At 37.5% G+C, this 27,372-nt stretch overlaps 1 protein-coding gene across 3 annotated transcripts in view; it reads right to left on the reverse strand.

The window, feature by feature from the left end:
- The window catches only part of specc1.L (sperm antigen with calponin homology and coiled-coil domains 1 L homeolog), a 223,348-nt gene that overhangs the window by 15,181 nt on the left and 180,795 nt on the right, over window positions 1-27,372 (reverse strand). For 2 of the 3 annotated variants that reach the window (XM_018246074.1, XM_018246075.2), the window contains 2 exons: window positions 24,896-24,998; window positions 6,048-6,164 (listed from right to left, as the gene is read on the reverse strand). In XM_018246074.1, coding sequence (XP_018101563.1) covers window positions 6,048-6,164; window positions 24,896-24,998 — 220 coding nt within the window. Of the gene's footprint in view, window positions 1-4,436; window positions 4,606-6,047; window positions 6,165-24,895; window positions 24,999-27,372 lie in introns of those variants that run through there. The other variant, XM_041581666.1, reaches the window with a different exon arrangement.

A 27,372-nucleotide genomic window follows, 5' to 3' on the forward strand; every position in this document is an offset into this window, starting at 1 on the left:
GAAAGAGACAATCCTTAGTTTGATTAAGAGAGAAAAATGGAACCTAACAGCTGGCAGATAGATTGGTATGGATTAGTTCAACCTCATGGGCAATACAATATCTGAACACATCAAATGATGTTTTACTGTGATCTTAAACAAGTAGAGGTGGTGCAGAACTGAAAGAATCATGCACAGCAGATCCCTAACATAAATATAAAAAGATATTGGCCATTGGGGTCGAATTTTGCGTTTCACTTGCGGGAATACATTTGCAAAACTCCTGCAAAAAATTTTGGTGCGTGTTCGAAAAGTCACTCATGTCAAGATCGCTGCTCATCAACACTATTCGGACAACGTGGGCGTCAATTTTCGAGTTTAACTTTTTTTTTGCGAATTTTTTGCTGTTTCGCAAATTTCGCCCATCACTATTGCCCCATTTTCAAAACACTTACTCGCAGCAAGATCCAACTGTGAAATATCTTGTCTGCAGAAAGTGGATGTATAGAGAGAGAGAGACTCACACTTATTTTGCTATAAAAAGACACTAGGGGCCATTTATCATTTTGCAGAATGCAGTGTGCAAAAAAAAAAAAAAGAAAAGGCCTCAATAGGCTCTTGCTGAATAGCTACAGATCTTTAAAGCTCCAGAGATCTGCTGCTAGCCCCTTGAATAGAGCACTGCCTGCATTAGGTAGTGCTCTATCTAAAGGGGTGGGTGGAACAAAGAAGGAACTTAGGAATTTAGGAATCCCCTTTTTATGCCCTTTGACTTGCAAGTCATTCAGACACCCAGGTCGGATTGGCAGGAGGCACAGGCTGCAATGGTGCCCCTCACTGCCTGGGGCCCCTTACTGACCTACACTTTACTCTGCTTCTCTCAGCAGGGAGCAGGGTGCAGTGCTTGTTAGATGAGTATTAAAAGGACCCTTAATGCTTCCGGAGACCTGTAAAAGACCCCTTTTGTATATTACCCAGAAGGCATCCTCAGACCCCGGGATGGAGTAAGTTTTAAAGCTTATATAGATTCTTTGTTTTCTTCTAAAGAAAAAACTTAAAACTGGTGTCGGAAAAAAGAAAACAGCAAACATCATGACTGTGTGTCTGGGGGAGATGTGGCCTGGCTATAAACTTTATTATAATATTGGGGATACAATTATGGACATTATGGGGCCCAGAACCGTTTTTGCCAAGGGGCCAGGGGATTCCAATTCCCTAATTAGAACAAGGGGAATGCTGCATACTGATGCTATGAGCTATAGTAGAAGCTAATGTCCTGAATAGAGTGCAACTGGAGCCTGACAGATTTCAATGCACATCTTACAGTTTGATAAAACATATGTGGGTTGGGAGGATTCTGGGAGTTGTAGTTTAAGACCAGCTGGAGTGCCATATCTTGGGTATGTAGAAAATGCTTAACATTTATGTGTCTGGCAATGCTATCAGCTTTGATCCTTTTAACACTCCGCGAAATCGGTTTATTTAGTCTCTCTATCTGTACCACAAAATAACCTATAAATAAATCATCTGAAACAAAGGCTGAGAATGTGCACGGCAGAAAGCCAGGTAATGAGAATATTAGATCTGAAGAACATATCCTTCAGGGCAGATATTGTGTTTCATTTCCATTAAGCGTTTAATCACACAGGTACGGGCCTGTGGGCACAACTTTATTAAAAAATGAAAAGGTGTCTCGCCATCTGAGCAGAGAAAATCTAAAATCCCATCTCGGCCTATTATTAAATAACAGATTTGTTTAAAATATGGGTTACTTTATTTGTTCCTATGCTTTAAAGCTCAGAGAGCAAATGGTTTTCCTTTCCCATTTGGCTCCTGAAAGCTTACACAATGCATATTACTTAGAAATAAAGATATTGATAGAAGAGGAAACATTTGATTTCTGAAAGGTCAAGAGGTTCTTGGTAATGAGGACAGAAGGATTAGTAATGAGCAGTGAAATTATTTCTTAATCGGTCAGTTTTGTATTTTTGAAACAATGAACTTGTTTCCACAATACACTACAAATTTCCTAATATCCCGTAAAAATGTCATTATTTTACAACACTAATACAAGATCATTTTAGTGTGTAAAAATACATTTTTATCAAGTATAGGTATAGGATCTGTTGTCCAGAAATATATTATATAGTAAGTTCCCAATTACAGGAAAGATATACACTCCATTTTAATCAAATAATTCCAAATTTTAAAACATATTTCCCTTTTCTCTATAATGACAAAGCGGCACCTTGCAAAAGAATTTATTTCAAAAGATATATGTCCCAATGTTTTTCTTTAGTAAAAACAAATTATTTATTAGTATTCACATTTAGGGGCACACTTACAAAGGGTCGAATATCGAGGGTTAATAAACCCTCGAATTCGACCCTCGAGGTAAAATCCTACGAATTCGAATATCGAATTCGTAGGATTTACCGCAAATCCTACGATCGAACAATCGAAGGAAAAATCGTTCGAATCGATCGAACGATTCGAAGGATTTTAATCGATCGATCAAAGGATTTTAATCGATCAATCGAAGGATTTTAATCGATCAATCGATCGAAGGATTTTCCTTTGATCAAAAAAACCTTAGAAAAGTAATGGGGAAGTAAAGTAAAGGTCCCCATAGGCTAACATTGTACATTGTAGTAGGTAGTCGAAGTTTTTTTTAAAGAGACAGCACTTCGACTATCGAATGGTCGAATAGTTGAATGATTTTTAGTTCGAATCGTTCGAATCAAAATCAAAGGTCGTAGTAGCCTATTCGATGGTCGAAGTACCCCCAAAAAAAACTTCGATTTTTTTTTTACTTCAAATCCTTCACTCGAGCTTAGTAAATGTGCCCCTAAAAGTTAGATACCTACTGACCCCACATGGCCCACCTTACGTGTTTTGTACCCTTTGGCATGTTAACAGCATGTTCCACACAGAATTGAAACCCTGGTAATCCCTCCCATTTTTTCTTAAAACCAATGAAGAATCGAAGGGGATTAACCCTAATTCCTTTATACAGTCCCAAAATTGCTTTTGTAGGGCATTCGTATCTTATCCTTTGTATCATATATTATAAGTTCAAGTTTTATTTTAATTTTAACAGTACTAATTAGATTATTATATATTAAAAATATATAATTATCAAAAACATCAAAGCCGTTTACATCAACCACTTTGCACATATTATTGGCTATAAAAGCCTTCACTATTTCATTCTGTTAAAAATACTCCAATAAAGATATTTCCAAACGCTTAAAGCAGGTCTCTACTCATATTCAGATATAGCAGGTGACATCAAATTCATAGTTAAGTCCTAATGGCAAACGCGTTCCCAAATGGAAAATGGAAAAAAGCGGCACCTTGTACAGTGAACATGATCCCAACTAAGATATAATTAATTCTTATTGGTGGACAATCCTATTTGCTTTATTTAAAACTTAAAGGAAAACTTTACCTCCAAAAGGAATATTTAAGCAACAGATAGTTTATATAATATTAAGTGGCATATTAAAAAATCTTACCAAATTGGAATATATATTTAAGTAAATATTGCCCTTTTACATCTCTTGCCTTAAACCACCATTTCGTGACTCTATCTGTGCTGCCTCTGAGATCACCTGACCAGAAATACTTCAACTCTAACTGTAACAGGAAGAAGTGAGGAAGCAAAAGACAGAACTCTGTCTGTTAATTGGTTCCTGTGACCTAACATGTTTGGTTTGTTTGTGTGCACAGTGAATCCTACGATCCCAGGGGAAGCCCTTATTTTTTAAAATGGCAATTTTCTATTTATGATTACCCAATGGCACATACTACTAGAAAAGTGTATTATTATGAAAATGGTTTATTTACATGAAGCAGGGTTTTACATAGGAGCTGTTTCATGCAATATCTTATTATAGAGACCTACATTGTTCAGGAGAAGTAACGTGTTCCTTCAAATGATTTTTAGTAGACTTAAGGTATAAAGATCAAAATTATGGAAAGATCCGTTATCCTAAAAACCCCAGGTCCCGAGCATTCTGGATAACAGGTCTCATACCTGTACTAGGACAGGGACGGACAAACTGCAGCCCTCGATTAGTTGTAATGCTACTCCCAGAATTCCATCAACAGGATATTGAGACAAGAAGTTATATAGCGAAAAAAGTACCCCCTATTGTAAAATATAAGGATATTATAAGTTACAGAGGAGTTTCATGACCATATAAAAGCACGAGGCTGAAGGCAGTGTGTTTTTTATACAGGTCATGGAACTCCGATGTGACTTATAATGTCCTGATATTTTGCAACAGTGTGTACTTTATTTATTATAATACACAAGTTTCAGAGCGTCATGTGACAGAAATGACATCACTAAGATCCAATTATAACCAATGACATCACTAAACACTGTTTATACAGATTTAATTTACAGGGTATTCATGGCTCTTATGTATTATAATACAATATCTAAAAGCTGCAGATGTCCCATATCTGAACTAAGAGATTGCACCTCACATGGTACAGGGGAATGATGACGAAAGGGATACTAAGACATGATGTTAGAAATCAGAATTCTTGCTAGAAGTGTTTTTTTCCAAACCAGTGGTTGTTGCCAAACCAGGGCGATTGCTTTATGTCCTGTATCTAAAAGAAAGTTTTACTTGTGAATTTTGCTTATCCAGACTCTAAGACATATTTCCAAAAAGCCAACATTGATTGCAACTATGCCCAGCCTCAATAGTTTGAGTTTAAGTAAGACCTTAACTTAAAATATATAACAGCAAACTTTCTGGTTTGTAACTGGACGAGTGAAGCAATTGATTAATTTGCCGATCAGTACAATGTTATAAGGCAATATACCAAAATGCCTAGGGGATTTATAATAATTATTATTCATAATTACAAGTATTTATAAAATGCCAACATATTCCACAATGTTGTACAATAAATGGGTGTACATACAGGAAAACCAATAACCAATACAAGAGATAAGGAGGGCCCAGTGGCTGTGGGATAGCAAGAATAGTAGGGAAAGATGGTGCCTATAGTAGCAGTAGGATAATAGTCTCTGGGAAGGGAGTGTGACTGTGGGATAGCAGGTATAGTAGGGAGAGATGGTGCCTATAGTAAAAGTGGGATTATAGTCTCTGGGAAGGGAGTGTGACTGTGGGATAGCAGGTATAGTAGGGAGAGATGGTGCCTATAGTAACAGTGGATAATAGTCTCTGGGAAGGGAGTGTGGCTGTGGGATAGCAGGTATAGTAGGGAGAGATGGTGCCTATAGTAGCACTGGGGATAATAGTCTCTGGGAAGGGAGTGTGACTGTGGGATAGCAGGTATAGTAGGGAGAGATGGTGCCTATAGTAACAGTGGATAATAGTCTCTGGGAAGGGAGTGTGACTGTGGGATAGCAGGTATAGTAGGGAGAGATGGTGCCTATAGTAGCAGTGGGGATAATAGTCTCTGAGAAGGGAGTGTGACTGTGGGATAGCAGGTATAGTAGGGAGAGATGGTGCCTATAGTAGCAGTGGGGATAATAGTCTCTGGGAAGGGAGTGTGACTGTGGGATAGCAGGTATAGTAGGGAGAGATGTTGCCTATAGTAGCAGTGGGGATAATAGTCTCTGGGAAGGGAGTGTGACTGTGGGATAGCAGGTATAGTAGGGAGAGATGGTGCCTATAGTAACAGTGGGGACAAAAGCCTCTGGGAAGGGACAATTTCTGTCAAGTGTTTATGCTAATTCATTCATCCAATACAGCTCTTAGGCCAATTCTAATCGAATCTACAGATATAACATCAATATTACATGCCCCAATCATTTATTGTGCTCAGGGTGCTGAAGTGCTACCAGCAATTGTTACAGGACCTCTGCATTATAAAAAAAAGTCAGCGAATAAATCAATAATCTAAGAACAAAGCAGTATAAGAAGGCCCTGCCCCAAGCTCTTTTTTTTAAGAACATTTTTACTAGAAGAATTGAGTCAGATGAAACTACTTTTTGCTTTGTGAGATTCTTTCTACTTCATGAAAGTCTCTGCATAAAATAAAAGGAACAAAAGGAAATCAAGGCATATAGCAGATTGTACCTTATCTTGGCTGTTGAGCTCCTGGTAGGGAATATGTGCAGGTAGGTACGTGTGCAGAAGGGCGCAGAACGCCAAGCCATCACTCCAGCTACTGCTAAAATTTGTGATGTCGATGTTCTGGAAAAGAGAAAACAAATGTACAAAATGTCTTACACATTATTGCATAACAGAGGCCAACTTTGTCTAACGTTGCTTTTGTTAATATGCAAAAAGTGAAATCTAATGAACGTTCCATTGCTGAAGTCGGCCAAGTTCTTCATCATTTCCTGTATTTGCAGTTATTGGAATCGTGCCTTTATTTCTTATTTTACACATGCTGCCAAAAAACAAAAAACAAACACCATCACAATAGCAATTGTACCAAGAGTCGTGTGTGGCAAATCCCATTGGAGAGTGTTGAGAAAATACTGCCTTTATCGTCAGCCCAGCTGGGTATCCCACTGATTGTTGGGAAAATATCTTCTGTTTATGCTCTTGGCCCACGTTATTATTCAGTCTGAAATGGAAGGAATCTGCCACTCATAAGCAATACAAAGCAAGTTTAAATGTAATTTCCTGAGTCCCTGCACTTGGACATTGCCCAGCTGGCAGATCATAAGGTGCGCTAGGGGGCCAACCAGTTTCATTTATGAGATTTTATTGCTAATCCTTTTACACAATTGAAGTACTTGGCCACATGTTTTAGGAGTCTTGTAAAAAATGTAAGACAAACACACTTAGTAATGATCATGAACAACTTAAAAGCTCAATGTGATCTTAACAAAAGCCTCCCATGTAACCAGAGGCTGAATTTTAGAGATATACTCACTTGATTTACAGAGCTACAGTCAATGGCAATATGTGCACCAGATCTGCTCAGTCTAATTGGGTAAAATCAAGGTTAAAAATGGGTCTGCAGGGGGTTGTGTTAATAAGAGTAACTGAAATGTACACAACCAGCTGACCACAAAATAAAATATTATGGTAAAAAAAACTAGGTGGTAAGCAGCAAAGAAAGCATCTCTAAGTGAATTTCTGTGAGCCTGAGCTCAATCAACATGTAGACTTAGCATTAGGGCATCTGTGGGTCTAAAATATTGGCATATATCCCAAATTACAGCACTCAGCATATGTGTTAGTATAGTGGTTATGAGTAATACATACAGCCAAATGCAATTGCCTTCCATAAGGAGGTGATCAGAAACATAGATCTTGCGATGGCGGTGGATGTGATCTACTCAGCATTTGCTTAAGCAACTACTGCTACAAAATATTGATTTGAACTTACTATTGGTACCTGAAGAAGGAGCTGGCTGAAAGTTAGATTACAAATAGAGGTGATAAATTAAATATTTTCAACATGGCCCAGTGTTAATGGAGAACCACACGGGCACATCCTTTGTTTTTTGTGTTTTATAAATAGCTTTGAGACTGGCACAGTACAACTCTGTTAGCTGATGCTACTAATTGATATAAAACTATAAGTTCCATGCAGGATGTTTTGCCTGTAGAGTGATTAGAATAAATTGGGGTGTTGAGCAGCAAATTAACAAATGTGATTAATAAATGTAATGTGAAAAGCAACATGGAAGCTAGGTATACACCAAGTCGTGGTGGAAGACAAGGATTTGGGGTTATTGTTGCATTTATTTTTTACCCGTAGCTGGCGGGGAAAAAAAGCCAATCGTTGCTATGGTTACCGCCCATCGGCAAATTTGACCAATGTTGAAAAATGAGACTTACTGAGTGCATGTCACTTTAATTCATAAGTGATGCCTTCTGATGTACCATTTATAAGGATATATTTCACAGTATGGGTCATGGAGAAATGTATAATCTACAATATAGTCTATTTTGCTATAATCTCATAATTTTTCATCAGTCTCATTTAGAGCCTTCTATTATTCTATAACCAGCTTCTTCAGGAAATTTGAACCACAATAATCTAAATTCTGAAAGTTATAAATAACTCCAGAAATTGTCAAAACAAATATCTATATTGCTCAGTGAATTAAAGAGCAAATAATACAGAAGGCTATCCTGGATGGGTTATACAGCCATCAGAATGATTATTCATCCACATATTTGTACTTGTCCTTTAATCTGCCATTCTTGCATATGAAAGAGAAAGCAGCGCAGCACTTAATAAACAACAAAGGCAAATGGCTATGGGCTCCTGCCTGTCGATTGCCAGCTAAGGATTTAGTTTCATCTCTTTCCTCTGATCCATCCGAAATTAAACAAATTCCCTGGATGCCTGCACTGAAGCCTGAAATAAAACTGAAGAATAGAAAAAGATATTGCATTATTTAAAGGGGCTGTTCTCCTTTAAATTAACTTTTAGTATGACAGAGAGTGACATTCTAAGGCAAATTGCAATGGTTTTAATTTTTTATTATTTTTGGTTTTTGGGTTATTTGGCTTTTTATTCAGCAGTTCTCCAGTTTGCAATTTCAGCCATCTGGTTGGTAGGGTCCAAAATACTCTAGCAACCATGCACTGATTTGAATAAGAGACTGGAATGTGAATAGAAAGATGAGTAATAAAAAGTGGCAATAATGGGGTCAGTGACTCCGCATTTGCAAGCTGCAATTAATTAGAAAAAACTATACAAAATAAACAATGAAGAACCAATTTAAAAGTTGTTTAGAATGGAACATTCTATAACATACTAAAAGTTAACGTAAAAATGGACCTTACAAATACTGAGTGCCACAACCATGGAACAAGTAGGAACCTGTGATGACAACCAATCGCTGCTGCATTTCTAGTTATTTGGTAGCTGCAATTAGGGTTGCCACCTTTTACGGTAAAAAATACCGGCCTTCCTATCGATTTATCTTTTTTCCCTATTTATAACATTGGGATCAACCATCATTTTTACCGGCCAGGTGGCAACCCTAGCTGCAGTGCTTGGCTTACATTGTATTAATATCTAACATATAGGTCAGCACACAGCTCATCAAATAAGTAATTTTGCTATAATAAAGAAATTGATAGTTTTAGGGGCAGATCTATCAAGGGTTGAAGTGAATTCGAAGGAATTTCGAAGTAAAAAAATTCGAAATTCAAAGTAATTTTTTGGATACTTTGACCATCGAATAGGATACTACAACTTTGACTCGAAGTAAAATAATTTGAATATTCGACCATTCGATAATCGAAGTACTGTCTCTTTAAAAAAACTTCGACTTCAATACTTCGCCAAATTAAACCTGCCAAAGTGCTATGTTAGCCTATGGGGACCTTCTAGAGTATTTATATTCGAAGTCGAAGTAAAGCCATTCGATGGTCGAATTACGAAGTATTTATCACTTCGAAATTCGACCCTTGATAAATCTGCCCCTCAAAGCACAGGTATGGGACCTGATATCCAGAATGTTCAGGATCTGGGGTTTTCTGGATAAAGGATCTTTTATTAATTTGAATCTTCATACCTTAAGTCTACTAGAAAATCATTTAAACATTAAATAACCCAAATAGGCTGGTTTTGCTTCCAATAAGGATTAATTATATCTTAGTTTGGATAAAGTACAATCTACTGTTTTATTATTACAGAGAAAAAGGAAATACTTTTTAAACATTTGGATTATTTGGATAAAATTGAGTCTATGTAATTCTACATGACTTTCTGTTCTCCCAGCATGAGAGTGAGAGGTCAAGCTAACTGTAAGGCACTTATAATAGTAGTAACAGCAATACCATGCAACCGTAACGACTGCCATAAATGTGTTAAAATATTCGGAATGGCTCAAGTTTCTGACATGTAAGAGGCTAATGGTCAATGTCTTTCCCAGCATTATCATGCACTGTGGTTTCTCTGCTTCACTAGAGACAGCGCTGAGCCAACTGCTGTATTAAACTGTTACCGTATTAATCAGCAGTGTCAGTTTGTTGTGCCATTTACAGCTGGCAAATCATTATCCTGCTGCCGGAACAGCAAAAGCAACTGGCACAAAATCTGCTGCTTCACAGAGTCATTGGGAAAGATTAATGAGGGCATCGGCCTGGCGAGTGACAAGCAAATCGTTAATTAGCAAGCATCTTGCTATCTGTTGTGTCATTTAAAAAACATCTGTAATGCGTCTCAGTCCAGAAATGCTTGTTTGTTTTTAACTATTTGATTTTAAAAGGAACATACTTTAAATATATTTTTCAATGTATTGCTTGTTCCATTATTTGGGTTCAGTCCACTTTCTTGAGCTCTCTATAAGCTTAGATCTATTTAAACATTGTTGTATTATGCAACTAGAGGTCCAAGACTATATAGTCAAAGTCAAAGTAAACTTTATTGTCATCTCAGCAGTATATGAATACACAGTGGATATACATATAGGAAAGCAAATAAGTGTTCTTATCACCATCTCACCATCACTTGCCTTCAACATGGACTTCTAGGAGTCCATTGATCAAAAAATACCAGCCTAAACCTCAAAATAACTGGCTCTCTGACTGCCCCTTCCACGGCTTTGGCTATTTGTTTTAATTGTTGTTTTAATGCTTAATGTGAAATAGTTGGAAAATTAACATTCAATAAATAGCGCAGATTGACACCACGTGCTTATGATTTAGTATAAACATGACCAAGCGCATGCATTTTATGATACTATCTGAATTCTAAGTAAACTGGTTTCCATTCAAACAATCACACACATCCATCCAAGCCAAAGGTTCGAATCTGCTGTGGTTGAGACTTTGAATATCACACATTGACACTTGATAAGACAGTTGATATCGTTGTCAACATCCCACTGCAATCGTTTTAGAACTTGGAATTGTAACATAATAGGAGACCTACAGGTAATTAACAGAAAAGATGTGGCTTAAGCCTAAGGTAGACCAGGCTTTTTTTGCTATAGTGACAACAGTAGTGATAAAACTCCCTTCCCTGCTTGCATTCACCTCCCTTTGTGCTGAATGGGAAAAGTGCCACACTATGCATAGTACACAAGTCAGCACAATATTTCACTTTCACCACAATATAAAGTAGCCAGACCACAGGCATAACAATGAGCCACTACATTACAGACTTAGTCTTTTAACAGAAGTTAGAAAAATGATACCGGTGTGTAAAGGTCACCACTTTCAATTACACATTAAGCTGACCCATACATAAACTAAGTGAAAATATTTCCCTGAATCTAGCCATTGTCTCCACTAAAGAAGCAACTAACACAACTACTTTCCACTCAACTTTCTGCCGGCACCGACCTTGCTTCTGACATTGCTTAACAACCGGAAAGGCTGATTCATATATATTTCAGTGTGTAGTGACCTCAGGTCTCACCGTTGTTGCTTAACTAACCTGCTGTTGAACTATCCTGCTTTACATTATCAGAGTTTCTAATCTTGGAATTGCAACACTGACTAACTGAAATGTGTGGTTTTAAAGTTAGTTCATCTAGTCGCTGATGGATTCAGGCTGTGTTGGACATCATCACTAGAATTACATATACTGATGATTAATATAGAGCAGGGGTCCCCAGCCTTTTTTATCCGTAAGATACATTCAATTGTTGGGGGAGCAACACAAGCATGAAAAAGGTTCCTGGGGTGCCAAATAAGGGCTGTGATTGGCTATTTGGTAGCCCCACTGTGGATAGACAATCTAAAGGAGGCTCTGTTTGGCAGTACATCTGGTTTTTATGCAACCAAATCTTGCTTCCAAGCCAGGGATTCAAAAATTAGCAGCTTCTTTGAGGCCATTTGGAGCAACAGCCAAGGGGTTGGTGAACAACATGTTACTCCTGAGCTACTGGTTGGGGATCACTGATATATAGAGTATGCCAGGTTTATTCATTAAAAGATCTCTGTAGAGCAGCAACCATTAATCCTGATTGGCAAGAGTAATAATGCTTGCTAAGCCATATATATATAGATTTAAAAAAAAAAGTTAAATACATCAGTACCATTGGAGATGTAGAAATAGCATCTACAATGGAGTTTTGGGCCCTCCAACAAGATTGCCAATCTGATTTTGGAATAACCTGCCTTTGCCTCGCGTACCTACCATAGCTATACATACCACAGTAGTAGAATACATACCACAGTAGTAGAATCAAGTTTTTAGGGCAAGATCCATTACTTGAGCCTCACTGGAATATTTAAGGGTTCAGCATCAAATTGGATGACTGTATGAGATTCATCACTGAGGGGTTATTTACTAAAAGCTGAATGCAAAAATCACGAAAAATTTGTGATGATTTTTTTTTTTTTTTTATAAAATCGGACTTTAAAAAAGTCAAAAATCAAAATCCAAAAGAATTTTTTGGAATTTATTAAACCCCAAGGATGGAAAAGTCTGAATCAGAAAAACCAGCATCTCAGACCTGTCGAGGTTGCATATAAGTCAATGGGAGAAGTCCCAATGATTTTTTGATGTGCGCTGGGTTTCGTGCAATACCTTGAAGTTTTCGGGCAAAAATCTGAGTTTTCCAAAATCCGCAAAAATTGTGAAAATCGGATGAAAAATCCGAAAACACTGATTTTTTTTTTCCCGCAAAGCAAATTTTCGGCAAAATTTCAATAAATAAGCGCAAAAAACTCGAGCGGATTTGATCAGAGTTTGTAGCAGAAAATATTGAGATAAATAACTCCCTAAATAAAGGCTTGTGCAAAGAACATCCCGCCAATTGTCTCCAGAGATGGTAAATTTTACATTTGTACCAGATGAAGAAAATGAAATCTAAAACCTGGCATTAGTTTTAAAGGAATAGATACAATATCTGTGGCTCGAGGGCAAAAGTGTCAAAAATATAATATGTCAATTTTGGCTCTGGAGAGAACAACTTTCTGTATCCATGAACGTTATAACAGGAAATATGTATTATGTCTCAACACATGTTCCTATAATAAATCAGCAGACAACTGACAAAGAAAAACCACATTCACATAGAGCGGAGTTTAAATCACCTCCTTTCATTCCAAGTAATCTGGAGGCGTCAAGCTGCTATGTCGGCAGTTTAGTTTAAAAATATATATTATATTTAGTTTTTCTTAGATTAGGGGATATTCTACTTCATATTCCTTGTCTCAAGCTGGCCATACACTGGCCATGAAGATGTATTTGGAAAGGAGTAGATCTTTGCCTGATTTGGCCACCTACTGTCTAGGCCTCCAATCATTTGACCCCCCAAGCCAACAATTGGATCATAATAGGGGCCTATGCAGTCTATATGGAGAGGACTGTATCAGCTTGCTGATGTGTTTCCTACCTACGGGATATTCAAACCTCATAGCTATCTGCCTGATTTTTCACCCAGACATCTAGGCAGTTGGGGAAGGCCCCTACACAAGCCCTTTCAGACCAAATCAGCAGCTTAAATTTGCTCATGTATGGACAGCTTCACACCCACAGTTGGACTGATAACAAACATGTCAATGTCTTTCATCTTCAACCATCTAAACCTTGATATAATTTCGAATATTTTACCCACAACACCTCCTATCAGCTAAAAATATGTTGGCATTATAGCTGCCCCCCATAGCTGAACCTTTTATTTGAAGAAGATGAATAAGGCAAAATTCCCAACACTTTTAAAAGTATCTGAAACTATTTTTTACTGCCAAAAGATCCTGTTAATGTCTGCTCAAAAAGTACATGATGATATAGGGTTCATAACTAATATGGTGGTTTCATTTATACTTAAGTCACAAGTCTTGAGCAGGAAATCTGTGGCATCTGTAGCTTAATAACTAGTGATGGGTGGAATTTATTCGCCAGGCATGGATTTGCGACGACAAAAAAAAGTGTCGCGCATCAGAATAAATTGTCGCGTGCATCAAAATTGTCACGCGTTAAAATAATTTTGACGCCCATTGACTTCAATGCTTTTTGTGAATTTTTTTGTGAATTTTTCCAGAGTTTTGTGAATTTTTAGACAACAGATTCGCCCATCACTATTAATAACCAAGGGTTGAAAGATGGTATATAGGTATGGGATCCGTAATCTGGAATCCGTTTTCCAGTAAACTCTGAATTACCGAAAGGCCATCTCCCATAGACTCCATTTTATGCAAATATTCCAGATTTTTAAAAATGATTTCCTTTTTCTCTGTTATAATAAAACTGTATATTGATCATGATCCAAACTAAGATATAATTAATCCTTATATGAAGCAGAACCATCGTATTGGGTTTATTAGTATACTTAAAGTATGAAGATTCAAATTACGGAAAGAGCCTTTATCCGGAAAACCCCAGGTCCCAAGCATCCTGGATAACAAGTCCCATACCCGTATAACATTTGGTGGCACTGTCTACACCATTATAATTAAATTTGTGCTTATTTGAACATACTACATGGCTAAACTGAATTAAATAGTCACTGTTGATAATCCTCCTATGAATGATGCCCGAGTTCCCATTAAAGTAGATTTCTAGGGAGTCTACATCTTCTACACTTGTTATCTCCCTTCCTTAGTTATACAGGGTGTCCTGTGGGTGTGGTTGGACAGAATGCCGCCCCCTAAATTCCTGCCACCCTAGGCCCGGGCCTTGGTGGCCTCTCCACAAATCCGGGCCTGTCCTCTAGTTGACGTTCTATTGCTGATCCAGGTGCAGCTTACTAGACGCAATGACAAACATGTCAACAAGGCTGTGGATTTAGGTAAAAGTGCGCAGAAGGAAGACATTTGGCTTTCTGTACAATAATGGATGTGAGCCGGTAAGGAAACATTCACTGAATCTTCCTAAATTAATTCTACAGCACAAGAAAGAAAAACTTTAATATCCGTCAAGAGGGACACGTGTTTAAACACAGGATACTGGGACAATGAAAGAGAAATAAAAGTCCAGAGAGGCACTGAATAATCCAAGGATAATTTCCGTTTTGGCCATGCACAGTTTTAATCTGGATTCCGTTTCCCTGCTGCTGATAATAAAACGAGGGAAAACTTGTCCTTTGCAAATCGTTTCTTGTCCATTTTATAGTGCAGCACAGTCTGTAACATTCCACAGCTGCCCGACCCCGGCCAATATTTCCCTTTCTCTAATCTCTCACTCGTTGTTTCAGTATGCTCTTTGGAACATTTCTTATTAGGACAAATTTCAGAAATGTGATCTTTCCCTTCTGAGACATCTCTCAAAGAGACACGTGGGCTCAGCTCACTCTCAGGGGGACTTTATTATTGAGCCTTTCTTTAATTGCAGACCAGGGAGCAGCAAACAGTTCAGTGTGTGGCCCAGACCAAGATAGGATTATGGCTACAGAAACTTCTAATGAATAAACACTAACTGTGTGACTACAGCCATGGAGGAATAAGTCATTCTATCCAAAGTCATATCCTCTTCTGCAATACTGCTGGATACACTGGGTATCAGTAAACCTGTGCCGCTACAGAAGAACTACAACTCACAGAATAAAATTACAGCTTCATGACAACAACTGCTGTTTTTGTTAAAGGGGAAGTTTACCTTCACATTAACAATTGGGATGTTACAAGATGGGCCAATTCTAGGCAGACTTATAAGAGGTCTTCATTATTTGTTTTGTCTTTTTCTTTAATAATTATAAGAATAATTTCTATTCTGGCTCTTTCTATACTGCAGCTGAAATTGATGCCTGGTTGATGGGGGGGTGAAACACTCATATAAAAAAGAGAAAGGTCGCTATACTCCTTTATCTCTATTTTTTTCAGGTGCTTAAAAGGGGTTATTCACCTTTAAATAAAATTGGGGTATGATGTATGATGAGAATGCTATTCTGAGACAATTTGCAATTGGTTTTTATTTTTTATTATTTGTGGATTTTTGAATAATTCAGATTAAATTATCAGCAGTTCTGCAGTTTGGCATTTTAGCAATCTGGTTGTTAGGGTCCAAACTACCCTAGCAACCATGCATTGATTTGAATAATAGACTGGAATATGAATAGGAGATGCATGAATAGAAAGATCAGTAATATAAAGTAGCAATAACAATACATCTGTGGCCTTACAGAGCATTTGTGTTTTAGATGGGGTCAGTGACCCCCATTTGAAAGCTGGAAAGGGTCAGAAGAAGGCAAATAATTGAAAAACTATACAAAAGAAAACATAAAGGGCAATTTAAAAGATGCTTAGCCATTCTATAACATACTAAAAGAGTTAACTTAAAGGTGAACCACCTCTTTAATTTTCATCTTCCATTTTATTCCAACATTTCTCCCTGGTGGTTGTCACAGGGTTCACAGGAAAGTTCAAGCCATCCTTAAGCACAAGGAAGTAGATGTAAGAGAAGTGATTGGCCTGCTGCTATTTGTATTTCAACCACTAATCATTATGATGCTGAACTCCACTAATTGTATTAGTGGATCAATGTGAAAACAGAGGCTGGTGTGAAGGTACCCTTTCAAATATGCCTTTTTAATGAAAAAAAAAATATATAAATATATGTGTGTGTGTGTGTGTGTGCATGTTATTGTTATGCCCAAAGGCACTTAGTTCTCTTTAACCTAGCATGAGACTAACTATATTCGTTATTAATATTATATTAGCTGTTTGAGAAGAAGAGGAGCCTTGTAATGTCAGATCAGTCTGAGTTCTCTCTGTTACAGTTGACCAATGTAGCTGCCTAATCTTATTAAGATACCGTAATTCAGGAATCCTCTGCTTAGGTATCAGGTAGGTAGCAGTTCATAAAGATTGTTTATGCTAGCTGGCGTCCATATTGGTCCATCATGTGCAAGTTGCAGCTGACGCTATTTAGCAGATGCAAAGAACTGTGGGTTCAAGGCAACATGGGTCCACATGATGCATTCGGTCTCTTGATGTTGGATTTCGGTTCTCTATAACTAAAAGAAACAATGAGGATCCTTATCACTCACTGACCCTGGCTCCTTTCATATGGACTCAGCTGCTAAATGGGTTGAATCAATCCTTATCTTGTTATTTAAACTCATTTTTCTTCGTGGTAACATAATTATCACCTAATTATCAGCCTTTGCTGATATTTTTCAGCCTACTCTATGACAGGTAAGGGCCTTTTAAATATTCCAAAGGGATGTAAGATTGCTGGGATTGGGAAGATTATATTATAATTATAAGGTTCTCCATGGTCATATGAACCCTAAGCCAAGGGACTCCTGTTGACAGTAATGGAAATCAATGAGTAATATTAAAGGTACCTCAACCACCCTCACTATTATTCCTCACGACATAATGGGGGGAATTCACAAAAGTGGTGATATTGAGACAAAATAAAAGTGGAGAGAGAATTGAAGGATTTCCTGCCATATTCACAAACCTCTATCTCAACTTTGGTGAATTTGTATTTTAAACAGAACTGTTTCCAGATTTTGTCTTTCGCACAAATTTTTTCTGAATTTTTTTATCACCTATTTTATGTTGGCAATCAACTACTTTTATATGTTCAAAATAAAATATACTGTATTTCTTGTTTAGAAATCTATTGTTAATCATTTCTGATTCTACAGAAAACAGGCTTTGTACCCTGACAATAGGCTGCTAATTAGGGATGTACCGAATCCAGAATTTGGTTGGGGCCTTTTTCAGCAGTATTTGGATTCGGCTGAATCCTTCTGCCTGGCCGAACTAAATCCTAATTTGCATATGCAAATTAAGGGTGGGGAGGGAAATCGCATGACTTTTTGACAAAAAACAAGGAAGTACAAAATGTTTTCCCCTTCCCACCCCTAATTTGCATATGCAAATTGGGATTTGGATTCAGTTCTGTATTTAGCCGAATCTTTCACGAGGGATTCGGGGGTTCGGCCAAATCCAAAATAGTGGATCCCTACTGCTAATCAAAATGAATATGCTAATTAGTCCTCCCTACTGTACCTAAAAGTGAGGTGAATTCAAACTTACACTGAGTTTACTCCATTTTAAAAATATTGGGATAAAATATCAATTAAAATGTAATTTTTCTTCTCTGTTTTTGACGTTTTAACAAAATATTCATAAAAGTGTCTGTAAACAGTTCTTTCTTTAACCAAAAACTGAAAAGTGACGGTTGAGTTTGTATTTTGGCAGATTTCTGTGTGTGAATATGGAGATTGCATTTACACAAGTTTTAACACCACTTTTACACACACAAAAATGCTTCCTTCACTTTTGTGAGGTTCCCCCAATGTCTCATGTTGAATATTATTACATGGTGGCTGTCTTATCGTTTTCTCTTCTTCCATGTCCTGCTTGGTTTATACGCGGTGCAATCTATATATGCTACACCGTATTTTTGTTATTTTTCCAAGAAATCGCTTTCCATTATCGCACAACTGATCTGCTTTTTTTTTTCACACGAAATAAGTTTAATAAAAAAAACAAGGAATGAGGAAGGATGCTGTACTTTACTATTCCTGTTATTGTAGGCTGAAGCTCCAGTTCTACCTGGTGGGGTTCACGTTTGTGTCCTTGTGACATTCCTCTGTGATGTACCCAAGGAATCTCTCAGGAAAGCTGGAATGTTTTCCACTCTTCGACAGCAGAATAAAACGTGAAGCGGGCAATGCAAAGCATCCCACACGTCCTGTTTGCTTTATAAGAAGTGCAAACAGTCTCATTCCTCAGTCCCGTAGAACCAGCGACACTTCCTATACATGAGTAATGCCGATTAGCTGCGCTTCCTATACAGCAGCTACATCAACACTGACCAGTCACCTTGTCCCATGTTTACATGCATGAACTTTAGACATCTTTATACTTTATACCATCCATCTTACATGGATGGTTCCCAAAAACAGTCTTCAGTGCAAGTCAATTCCAGTGACACAAGAGACAACCATAACCATGTTGCTTTATGCAATTTATTGTAAAAGTAGCTAAAAACACCTTCATATTAGCTCTATGCCAATCATTACCTTGCATGTAATTGTGGTTTAATGCGTCATTTGGTAAAGGGGATGTAAATCCAAAAATAAAATAATGAAAGAATAGACCTTGTAAGGCCTCACCTTGAATAGGCAGTGCAGCTTTTGGCTCTAGTGCTTAAGAAGGATATAAATGAGCTGGAGAGAGTGCAGAGACATGCAACCAAACTGGTTAGAGGGACGGAAGACTTATGAGGGTAGACTTTCAAGGTTGGGTTTGTTTTCTCTGGGAAAAAGACATTTTCAAGGGGACATGATTACTCTTTACAAGTACATTAAAGTGCACTATAGACATATAGCGGAGACCTTTTTTTCCGATAAAGTAGTGTAGGTGATTCTTCAAGGTAAGAACAGTGAGGTTGGGAATGCCCTGCCAGGTATTGTTATTGTTATGATGGCAGATTCTATTAAGGGGCTTGGATGATTTCTTGGACAAGCATAATATCAGAGGATATAGTGAATCTATAGTGATACTAAAATGTACAGTTAGTATAGATATTGGTATATACAGTTTATATATGTATGGATAGGGTGGTAAAAGTATTTGTATATATGTTGCTATTGAAAGCAGGTGGCTTGAAAGTGATACAAAAGTTTTCTTTTTAAATATTTTAGGGCTATATGGTGCAATTACAAATACTGTAGATGAATAATGTTGTAGAGCATGGGTAACGCAGCACAGATTTTTAAAAAAGTGGACCGTCGCATAAATATGCTAAGTGGTTTTAAGCTTAGGCAATGGCACACTAGGCATATTTACGTGGAGGTCGGCTTTTTAAAAAAACGCGCCACATTAGCGCACTGTAAAACTGCATGTGTGTCCATGCCCTAAGTTGCATGTGTGAATAATGTACCAAGTTAGGGGATGAGTGTGGGGGCAAGAGGGATGCGTTTTTCCAGAGACATACAGAGGGTTATATTTTTTAGGGAAACATAAGACTCTGCACTCTGTGTTGGAGTGCAGAGACTTGAGACAATTTTTAAAACTGCAAATCAGGAGGCAAAGTGCACAAAACAACCCACACAACTCACCCACAATCCAGCTCCACACAAACTTGCATGTGAACCCCCTGCCACATATACTACCGATAAAGTAGACTCTCACTGGGCCCCCTACAGCTCTGGGGTCCCACCACAGACAAAGGCTCTGCTTCCTCTGTATTTACACCACTGGATTGCACCCTGTTCTGCACTTGATAAATGACCCTTATATGCTCATCCAGGCACATTGATAGATCAGTGCAGCAAAGGAGCTCCCCTAAACATTATTGCATACACCTTACTCATGGAGCTGAAATCAGAGTCACCCAGTGCACCCAGTAATGGAACAAGTACAAATATATCAACAGAGCAAGAAAACATCAGCACTAAACATTCACCCGAAGAGTTTCTGGCCACTTGACAGATGGACTCCATGAAAAGCAAACAAAGACCGGCAGATCGGCATCTCTTTCCGCTTGCTAATGATATCATTACTGCATATGGTAACAGTCAAATGGCAAAATAAAGGGTTTTCCATAGAGTTAACTAAAAAACATGGACAGTGGCACTGCAAGAGGTTGTAATCGCTTTATGTTGGCCAAGATGCATTTGATAAGATTAGGTGCCTCCTTAACTGTTTATCACAGTCAGTCAATGAGCTGAAAGGTTATTTAGCTTTAGTGAAAATGCGACTATCACATGTCCAATGAAGTCACCAACTGGTATTGCTAATTGACCATGTGACCCTGCTTTCCTTTAAATGGAATGAGCATGTTGAAACAGGAATAGTCAGTGGTATTTAGATTTCTACTTTTTGGCAAACAAGGTGCTTAACATGGCCACTGGCTGTTTCCTACTAAAAGCAACTGAAAGCTCCACAACTACTCCATCCTTATGCCACTGTATAGGGCTACAACTTAGATACCTAGGGGAAGCTCGATCCCCTAGGTACCTTCTGGTTGCTGTGTGAATTTGGGAATCATACAGAAGCCCTATGCACTGGAACATCTGCATACAATAGCTGGATTTAGTAACTCTTTAGAATCCGCAAGCTCTCATTCTTAATTTTTAGCCTTTTAAAAATCCCTTTCAAACATCTATCTAGTCCAGGGATCCCCAACCTTTTGAACCCGAGAGCAACATTCATAAGCAAAAGGAGTTGGGGAGCAACACTAGCATGAAAAATATTCTTGGGTTGCCAAATGAGGGCTGTGATTGGCCATTTGGCAGCCCCTATGTAGATTGTCAACCTACATTGAGGCTCTGTTTGGCAGTACACTTGTTTTTATACAACCAAAACTTGCCTCCAAGCCTGGAATTCAAAAATAAGCACCTGCTTTGAGGCCACTGGGAGCAACATCCAAGGGGTTGGAGAGCAACATGTTGCTCACGAGCTACTGGTTGGGGACCACTGATCTAGTCCAAACAAGAGTTTATATAATTTTGGGACATCTAAATAGTTACGCGGGTAAACCAAAAGTCACCTCACTGAAGGCTTTGATGCAAATGATTCGTAGAGAAGTAGACAGGACATCTACAGACGCCCCTCCATCACCTATCAAAAATATACTTTGCAAAAGGGCCCAGGGGTACCACATTACACCTCACTTCCCTGCACTGCTTTAAAAATAAAATTGTAGATATTTTATTAAAAAAAATACGGCACCCTGTACGGCTCTGTAATTAACTTAGTTGTGGAACTTTGCATCCCTTTAAATAGAAAAGGATTCGGTTTGGGATTCTGCCAGGATTCTGCTTTTTTCAGCAGGATTCAGATTCGGCCGAATCCTTCTGCCTGGCCGAACCGAATCTGAATCATAATTTCATAATCATATGCAAATTAGGGGCGGGGAGAGAAATTGCATAACATTTTGTCACAAGGAAGTTTAATAATGTTTTCCCCTTCCCACCCCTAATTTGCATATGCAAATTAGGATTTGGTTCGGTATTCGGCCGAATCTTTCAAGAAGGATCCGGCGGTTCGGCCAAATCCAAAATAGTGGATTCGGTGCATCCCAAGTTCTGATAGACTCTTCGTATCACTGTCCCACAAGACAAAGCAAAATCAACCCTTAAAGTTTTACTACTATTTACCATGACGGTGCTCGGACAAGCTTGTGGCTGATTTAAAAATCAGAACAGTTTTGTGAAAATCTGCTGTATTTTTAGCCCCCTAAAAGAGCATTATAAAGCCATTTCTGACCATAGGAATCATTTTATAAAATGCCAGCAGGGGAGCACATATGTATTTTTCAGGTGAGACGTTAATAGTGGTGATGTTTTACTGTCATTCCTATAGGCAACAATGAGGTGACCTACTAGTAGCTAATACTGCTTTAATTTATAAAAACTAGGGATGCACCTAATTGAAACGACCCAAATTTGGAAAAAAAAAAAAAAAAACAATCACAATTTCCTAGTGATTTTAAGGATTCAGATTTGGTTCCTCCAGAAACTTGGTTTCAACCAAATCTGAATCCTGATAAAAAAAAATGCTCCTGGCTGAATTAGTACATCCCAAATAAAGATATTAGAAGTGGGGATGCACTGAATCCAGGATTCGGTTCGGGATTCAGCCTTTTTCAGCAGGATTCGGATTCGGCTGAATCCTTGTGTCTGGAGAACCAAATCCGAATCCAAATTTGCATATGTAAATTAGTGGCGGAGAGGGAAATCACGTGACTTTTCATCACAAAACAAGGAAGTGAAAAAAATGTTCACACTTTTTCATTTCCCGCCCATAATTTGCATATGCAAATTAGGATTCAGATTCCGTTTGGTATTCGGCCGAATCTTTCGGAAAGGATTCGGGGATTCGGCCAAATCCCAAATAGTGGATTCAGTGCATCCCTAATTAGAAGTCACAAAAGGAAATGTTAACAATCTAAACCAGAGGTCCCCAACCACTGGGCCTCGGAATGATTCTGGGCCCTGCCGAACTGGGCCACCTCTAGTCTAGGCTACAGTCTAGAATAGCTGAAAAAACAATGATATAGGCTCCGATTACCTGCCAAAATACTGTTTGGACAGGTTTTTTTTTTGATAAGCCTAAAATGTGCCCATCTTCATCCCCCCCCTTCCTGGCCTCTGCAAAAAAGTTTGGGGGCTAAAGCTCTAAAAAATGAATGTAAAATTACTCTTCTCAGTGTTTTTGCAATTTCTAGTTTTCAAGACATGAACCATTTTTACACCACTAAAATTATGAAACACCGGCATCACCTGCTGTTCAGTTTGGTGAATCAGTCACAATTGGCAGAAAATTCAGCCAGTGAAAAAAGAAAAGACTGGTAATGATGCTCTGCTTGAACTAAGCTCACTGACTTAATTTTCACATCACAATAATTTCTACTGCATAATGAGTTAATAATCTGCTGATTTAGGCCGGAGAACAGCAAGTGGTGCAGCTATTTCTAATTTACTATATTCGCAGTATGAAAACTGCTAATATCTTGAAAACCAGGGAAAAATAATTAATTTAAATTGCAAAAGTGCTTAGAAGTGCTCTCAGCAATTTTACAAGAATTTGTTTACTTTACATTTCCTTTAAGGAGTTCTTATGAGTTATATTTCCTATGTGTCAGTACTCCTATTTCCATTTATTTTCTAGAGCACTTGGTTGTGCTGTTTCAAGTGTTTGGATTAAATTAGGTACTGCGCATCTCTTTAAGATAGAAGCGTATTATTTAAGTCCGTTCTATGGGAAATATACTGTGTTAGAAATGACAGGAAGTTCCAAGGCTAAAAACCAAGGGAAGTCAATGCAAAATAATCAGCACATGAGACTTATAAGTGGATCTCTTGCAGTTTCCAGGAGAAATGTGTTGCTCGAAACAGGACCAGCACAAGGGGATCTTTAAAAATCCATAACAATTCAGTAAGTGAATGATTCTGCTTCTCAAATCCAATAAGTGTTATGTGGGGCATTAACACCAGTCAAACACTAATGCTGATATATATGTATGTATATATATATATATATATATATATATATATATATATATATATATATATATACATATATATATATATATATATATACACACACAACTTCCAAAGGATGCCAGCACTCACAGTAAAACTCACAATAAAAGGTGATATATATGCCTGGGTGCACGATCAGCAAATTGAATAATACAAATCGAAAGAGAGGATCAGCACTCACAGGACTGACTGAGGAGTTTGATGAGCATAAAGCCGAGTGTTTTTATACAGGTCATGGAACTCTCAGGTGACTTTTAATATCCTCATATTTTGCAACAGGGGGTACTTTATTTATTATAATACACAAGTTTCAGTGAGTCATGTGACAAAAATTACATCACTACTCACCGTTTATAACGGATATAATTTACAAGATATTCATGGCTTTTGTGTATTTTATATATATATATATTATATATATATATATATATATATATATATATATATATATATATATATATATATATATATATAATACACAAAAGCCATGAATATCCTGTAAATTATATCCTTATAAACGGTGAGTTCTGATGTCATCAGTTATAAATGGTGAGTTCTTATGTCATTTCTGTCACATGACTCATTGAAATTTGTGTATTATAATAAATAAAGTACCCCCAGTTGTAAAATATGAGGATATTAGAAGTTACCTCGGAGTTCCATGACCTGTATAAAAACACTCGGCCTTCGGCCTCGTGTTTCCATATGGTCATGAAACTCCTCGGTAACTTATAATATCCCTAGATTTTACAATAGGGGTACTTTATTCACTATATATATATATATATATATATATATATATATATATATATATATATATATATATATATACACACACACACACACATTATATTGTAAGTTGTTTTTGGTCACGCACCTGCTTGCCCTGCTTCTTTTTTTTTACATCATCGGCAGGGTGGCGCGGGTTTATAAAAGGAACCCGGAAGTCGGGCTTAGGCTGGTGCGGGTGGAGGGAGGCAGAGTCCAGGTTGAGTTTTACAATTGTTTTGAAAGGACAAAATGTCACCCCAGGACATCAGGTCAATGCTTTACATGACTCTGTCGGAGATTTTTTTAAAACAAGGGGATTTCACTTACCGAATACCCTTCAGTTTTCTTTTGGCACCATTTCAGTAGAGCATTCCTCTTAGAGCCACCATATTCTCTTGCCAACGCAGCGAGTGGGTCCTTCCTTTCCACACTGTAGATAAAATAAGGAGGAACCAATGAGGATTCATGCATTGTAAGTCTTGCAGCCAGGCACAGAGGGTTACCTAGACCAAACAGTGCCAAACAGTTTTTGATGGTAGACACATTGCATTGGGAAAACAAGTACACGTGTTAAACATTAACTCACACAGCAACACACTGCCACTAGAAGACAGAGGGGCTATTTCTAAACACTGGGCATATGTTCACCCATGGAGACCAATTAGAAGTTTTCCTTTATTGTTCTTCCTGCAGTTGAATGGGAAAAAGCTAATCACTGATTGGTTCTTAAGGGTTACAGTCCAGATGCAAATTTGCCAATAACTAAGGAAAAATACATTGTATATCTAAGCAGGAGGTCAATCATATTGTGCAAAATAGGGTGCCCCATAATGTGCAATACGCTACATATAAAATGTTTCAGAAACCATCTTCCTTATACAGGTATGGGACCCGTTATCCAGAATCTAGGGTTTTCTGAATATGGAGTCTTACCATTAATTGGATCTTCATACCCCAAGTTTGCTAAAAATCATTTAAACATTAAATAAACCCAATAGGATTGCTTTCTCACGAATAAAGATTAGTTATACCTTAGTTAGGATAAAGTACAAGGTACTGCTTTGTTATTACAGAGAAAAGGTTAATTTGTTTTCAAATTTTGAATTATTTCATTAAAATTGAGTCTATGGGATATAAACTTCCCATAATTTGGAGCTTTCTGGATAATGGGTTTGTAGACAACAGATCCTATACCTATATATCCCATTCTTCATTTTGATATCTATATCCCATTCTTCATTCCGGTATAAAGAATGAAAACTGTTACGCACAGTTAGTCAAGTTCTTTACATTACAGTATGAGCCCCTTCCAACTCCAACAAAGTCCACTTACATCCACCTAAAGACATCTCTGCATTAAAAATGCAATATATTTCCACTATGTATAATTACACTTGGTAGTGCAATCTGTTACCCATTAACACAAGGCTGCAATTATTCCTAAATGGCTGTTATCACATTTTCGGCCTGTCATCTCATATCCTAATAAATTTGAGTTGAATACAATAAAGTATTTTTTTCCATGGTCGGGCATTAATAAAGATCTGATTAGGCATTAGCCCAAATGAGACACTGACTGATCCAATTACCAGAGAAGAGAAGTCAAATGATCTTTCACGAGCCATTAGCTCATCCCCGGTGAAGGCTACAAAACAGAAATAGAACAACAGAAGAGACACCACAGGGAAAAAAAAATAATGTAATCAATAAAAATATGCGCCTAATACCACAAGGTGTCTGATCTTTCTCCACCAGCCCTAGTTAGTATAATATGTGCATTTTAATTAACACATACATGGAAAAAGCATAATGATTTACTAATAATGGAAAGTCATAATAATAATGGAAAGTCAAATCTTGGATGGAGAATGGTTAATGACGTCACCAAAATAAATCACCTTGTTCAGAATGCCAGTTTCTTAGTAAAAACACAGTGATGGATAAATTGCAGTATGTGAAATAAAAAAATTAAAAAAACATAAAAAAAACACAATCATTTTGGATTGTTTATCCAGCCCCCATTTTGCCTGCCCTGTGTAAAAGAAGACTATTCAGGTCTACAAATAATGTTGATCTATAATAATGGTTCCCAAGCTGTGGGACTGGGACTTGAATCAGTGGCGGCGGTGGGAGGTTCTCAACACGAAGACTTTGAGATTTAGGAAGAATTTCAACTTGATTTCATTGATACACTTCTTAGTGTTACTTTAAGAGGCACATTTATCAAAGGTCGAATTTCGAATTCATTTGAGTTTTTAAAAACTCCCCTAAACTCCGATAAATTTGAAATTTGACCAATTGAAATTTATTTTAAAAAATTATTTTTTTCAACTAGCATGAGTGCAATTGACCCGAAAACTTGAATCGAATTTGATGCGAGTTTTAAAAACTCAATTCGAGTTTTTTCTCCGAAAAAAACTCGAATGTCAGGAAGGCCGGCAAACAACTCAAAATTGATCCCTGGACCTCTCCCATTGACTTAAACAGCTGCCACGTTTTAGTTGGCGAATAGTCGAATTCGAGTTCTTAAAGAGCCAGAGTATGATAAATCTCCAAAATCGATTTTTTTTTTTAAAAAAAAACCTCAAATCGAATTTTAATAGCGCCCTAGTCGAATGACAGTTTTGACCATTAAATTTAAAATCCAAATTTTCAATTTGACCCTTGATAAATCTGCCCCTTAGTGTTAGTCAGGGAGGCACATTTATTAAAGGTTCAATTTTAGTGGTATTAACGTATTTGTTAATAACCTTAATGACATTTGTGGTTTTAGAGAATAGGAGTTTAAAAACTAGCGATTATAA

Source organism: Xenopus laevis, chromosome 2L, assembly GCF_017654675.1.
Source record: "Xenopus laevis strain J_2021 chromosome 2L, Xenopus_laevis_v10.1, whole genome shotgun sequence".
NCBI lineage: Eukaryota > Metazoa > Chordata > Amphibia > Anura > Pipidae > Xenopus > Xenopus laevis.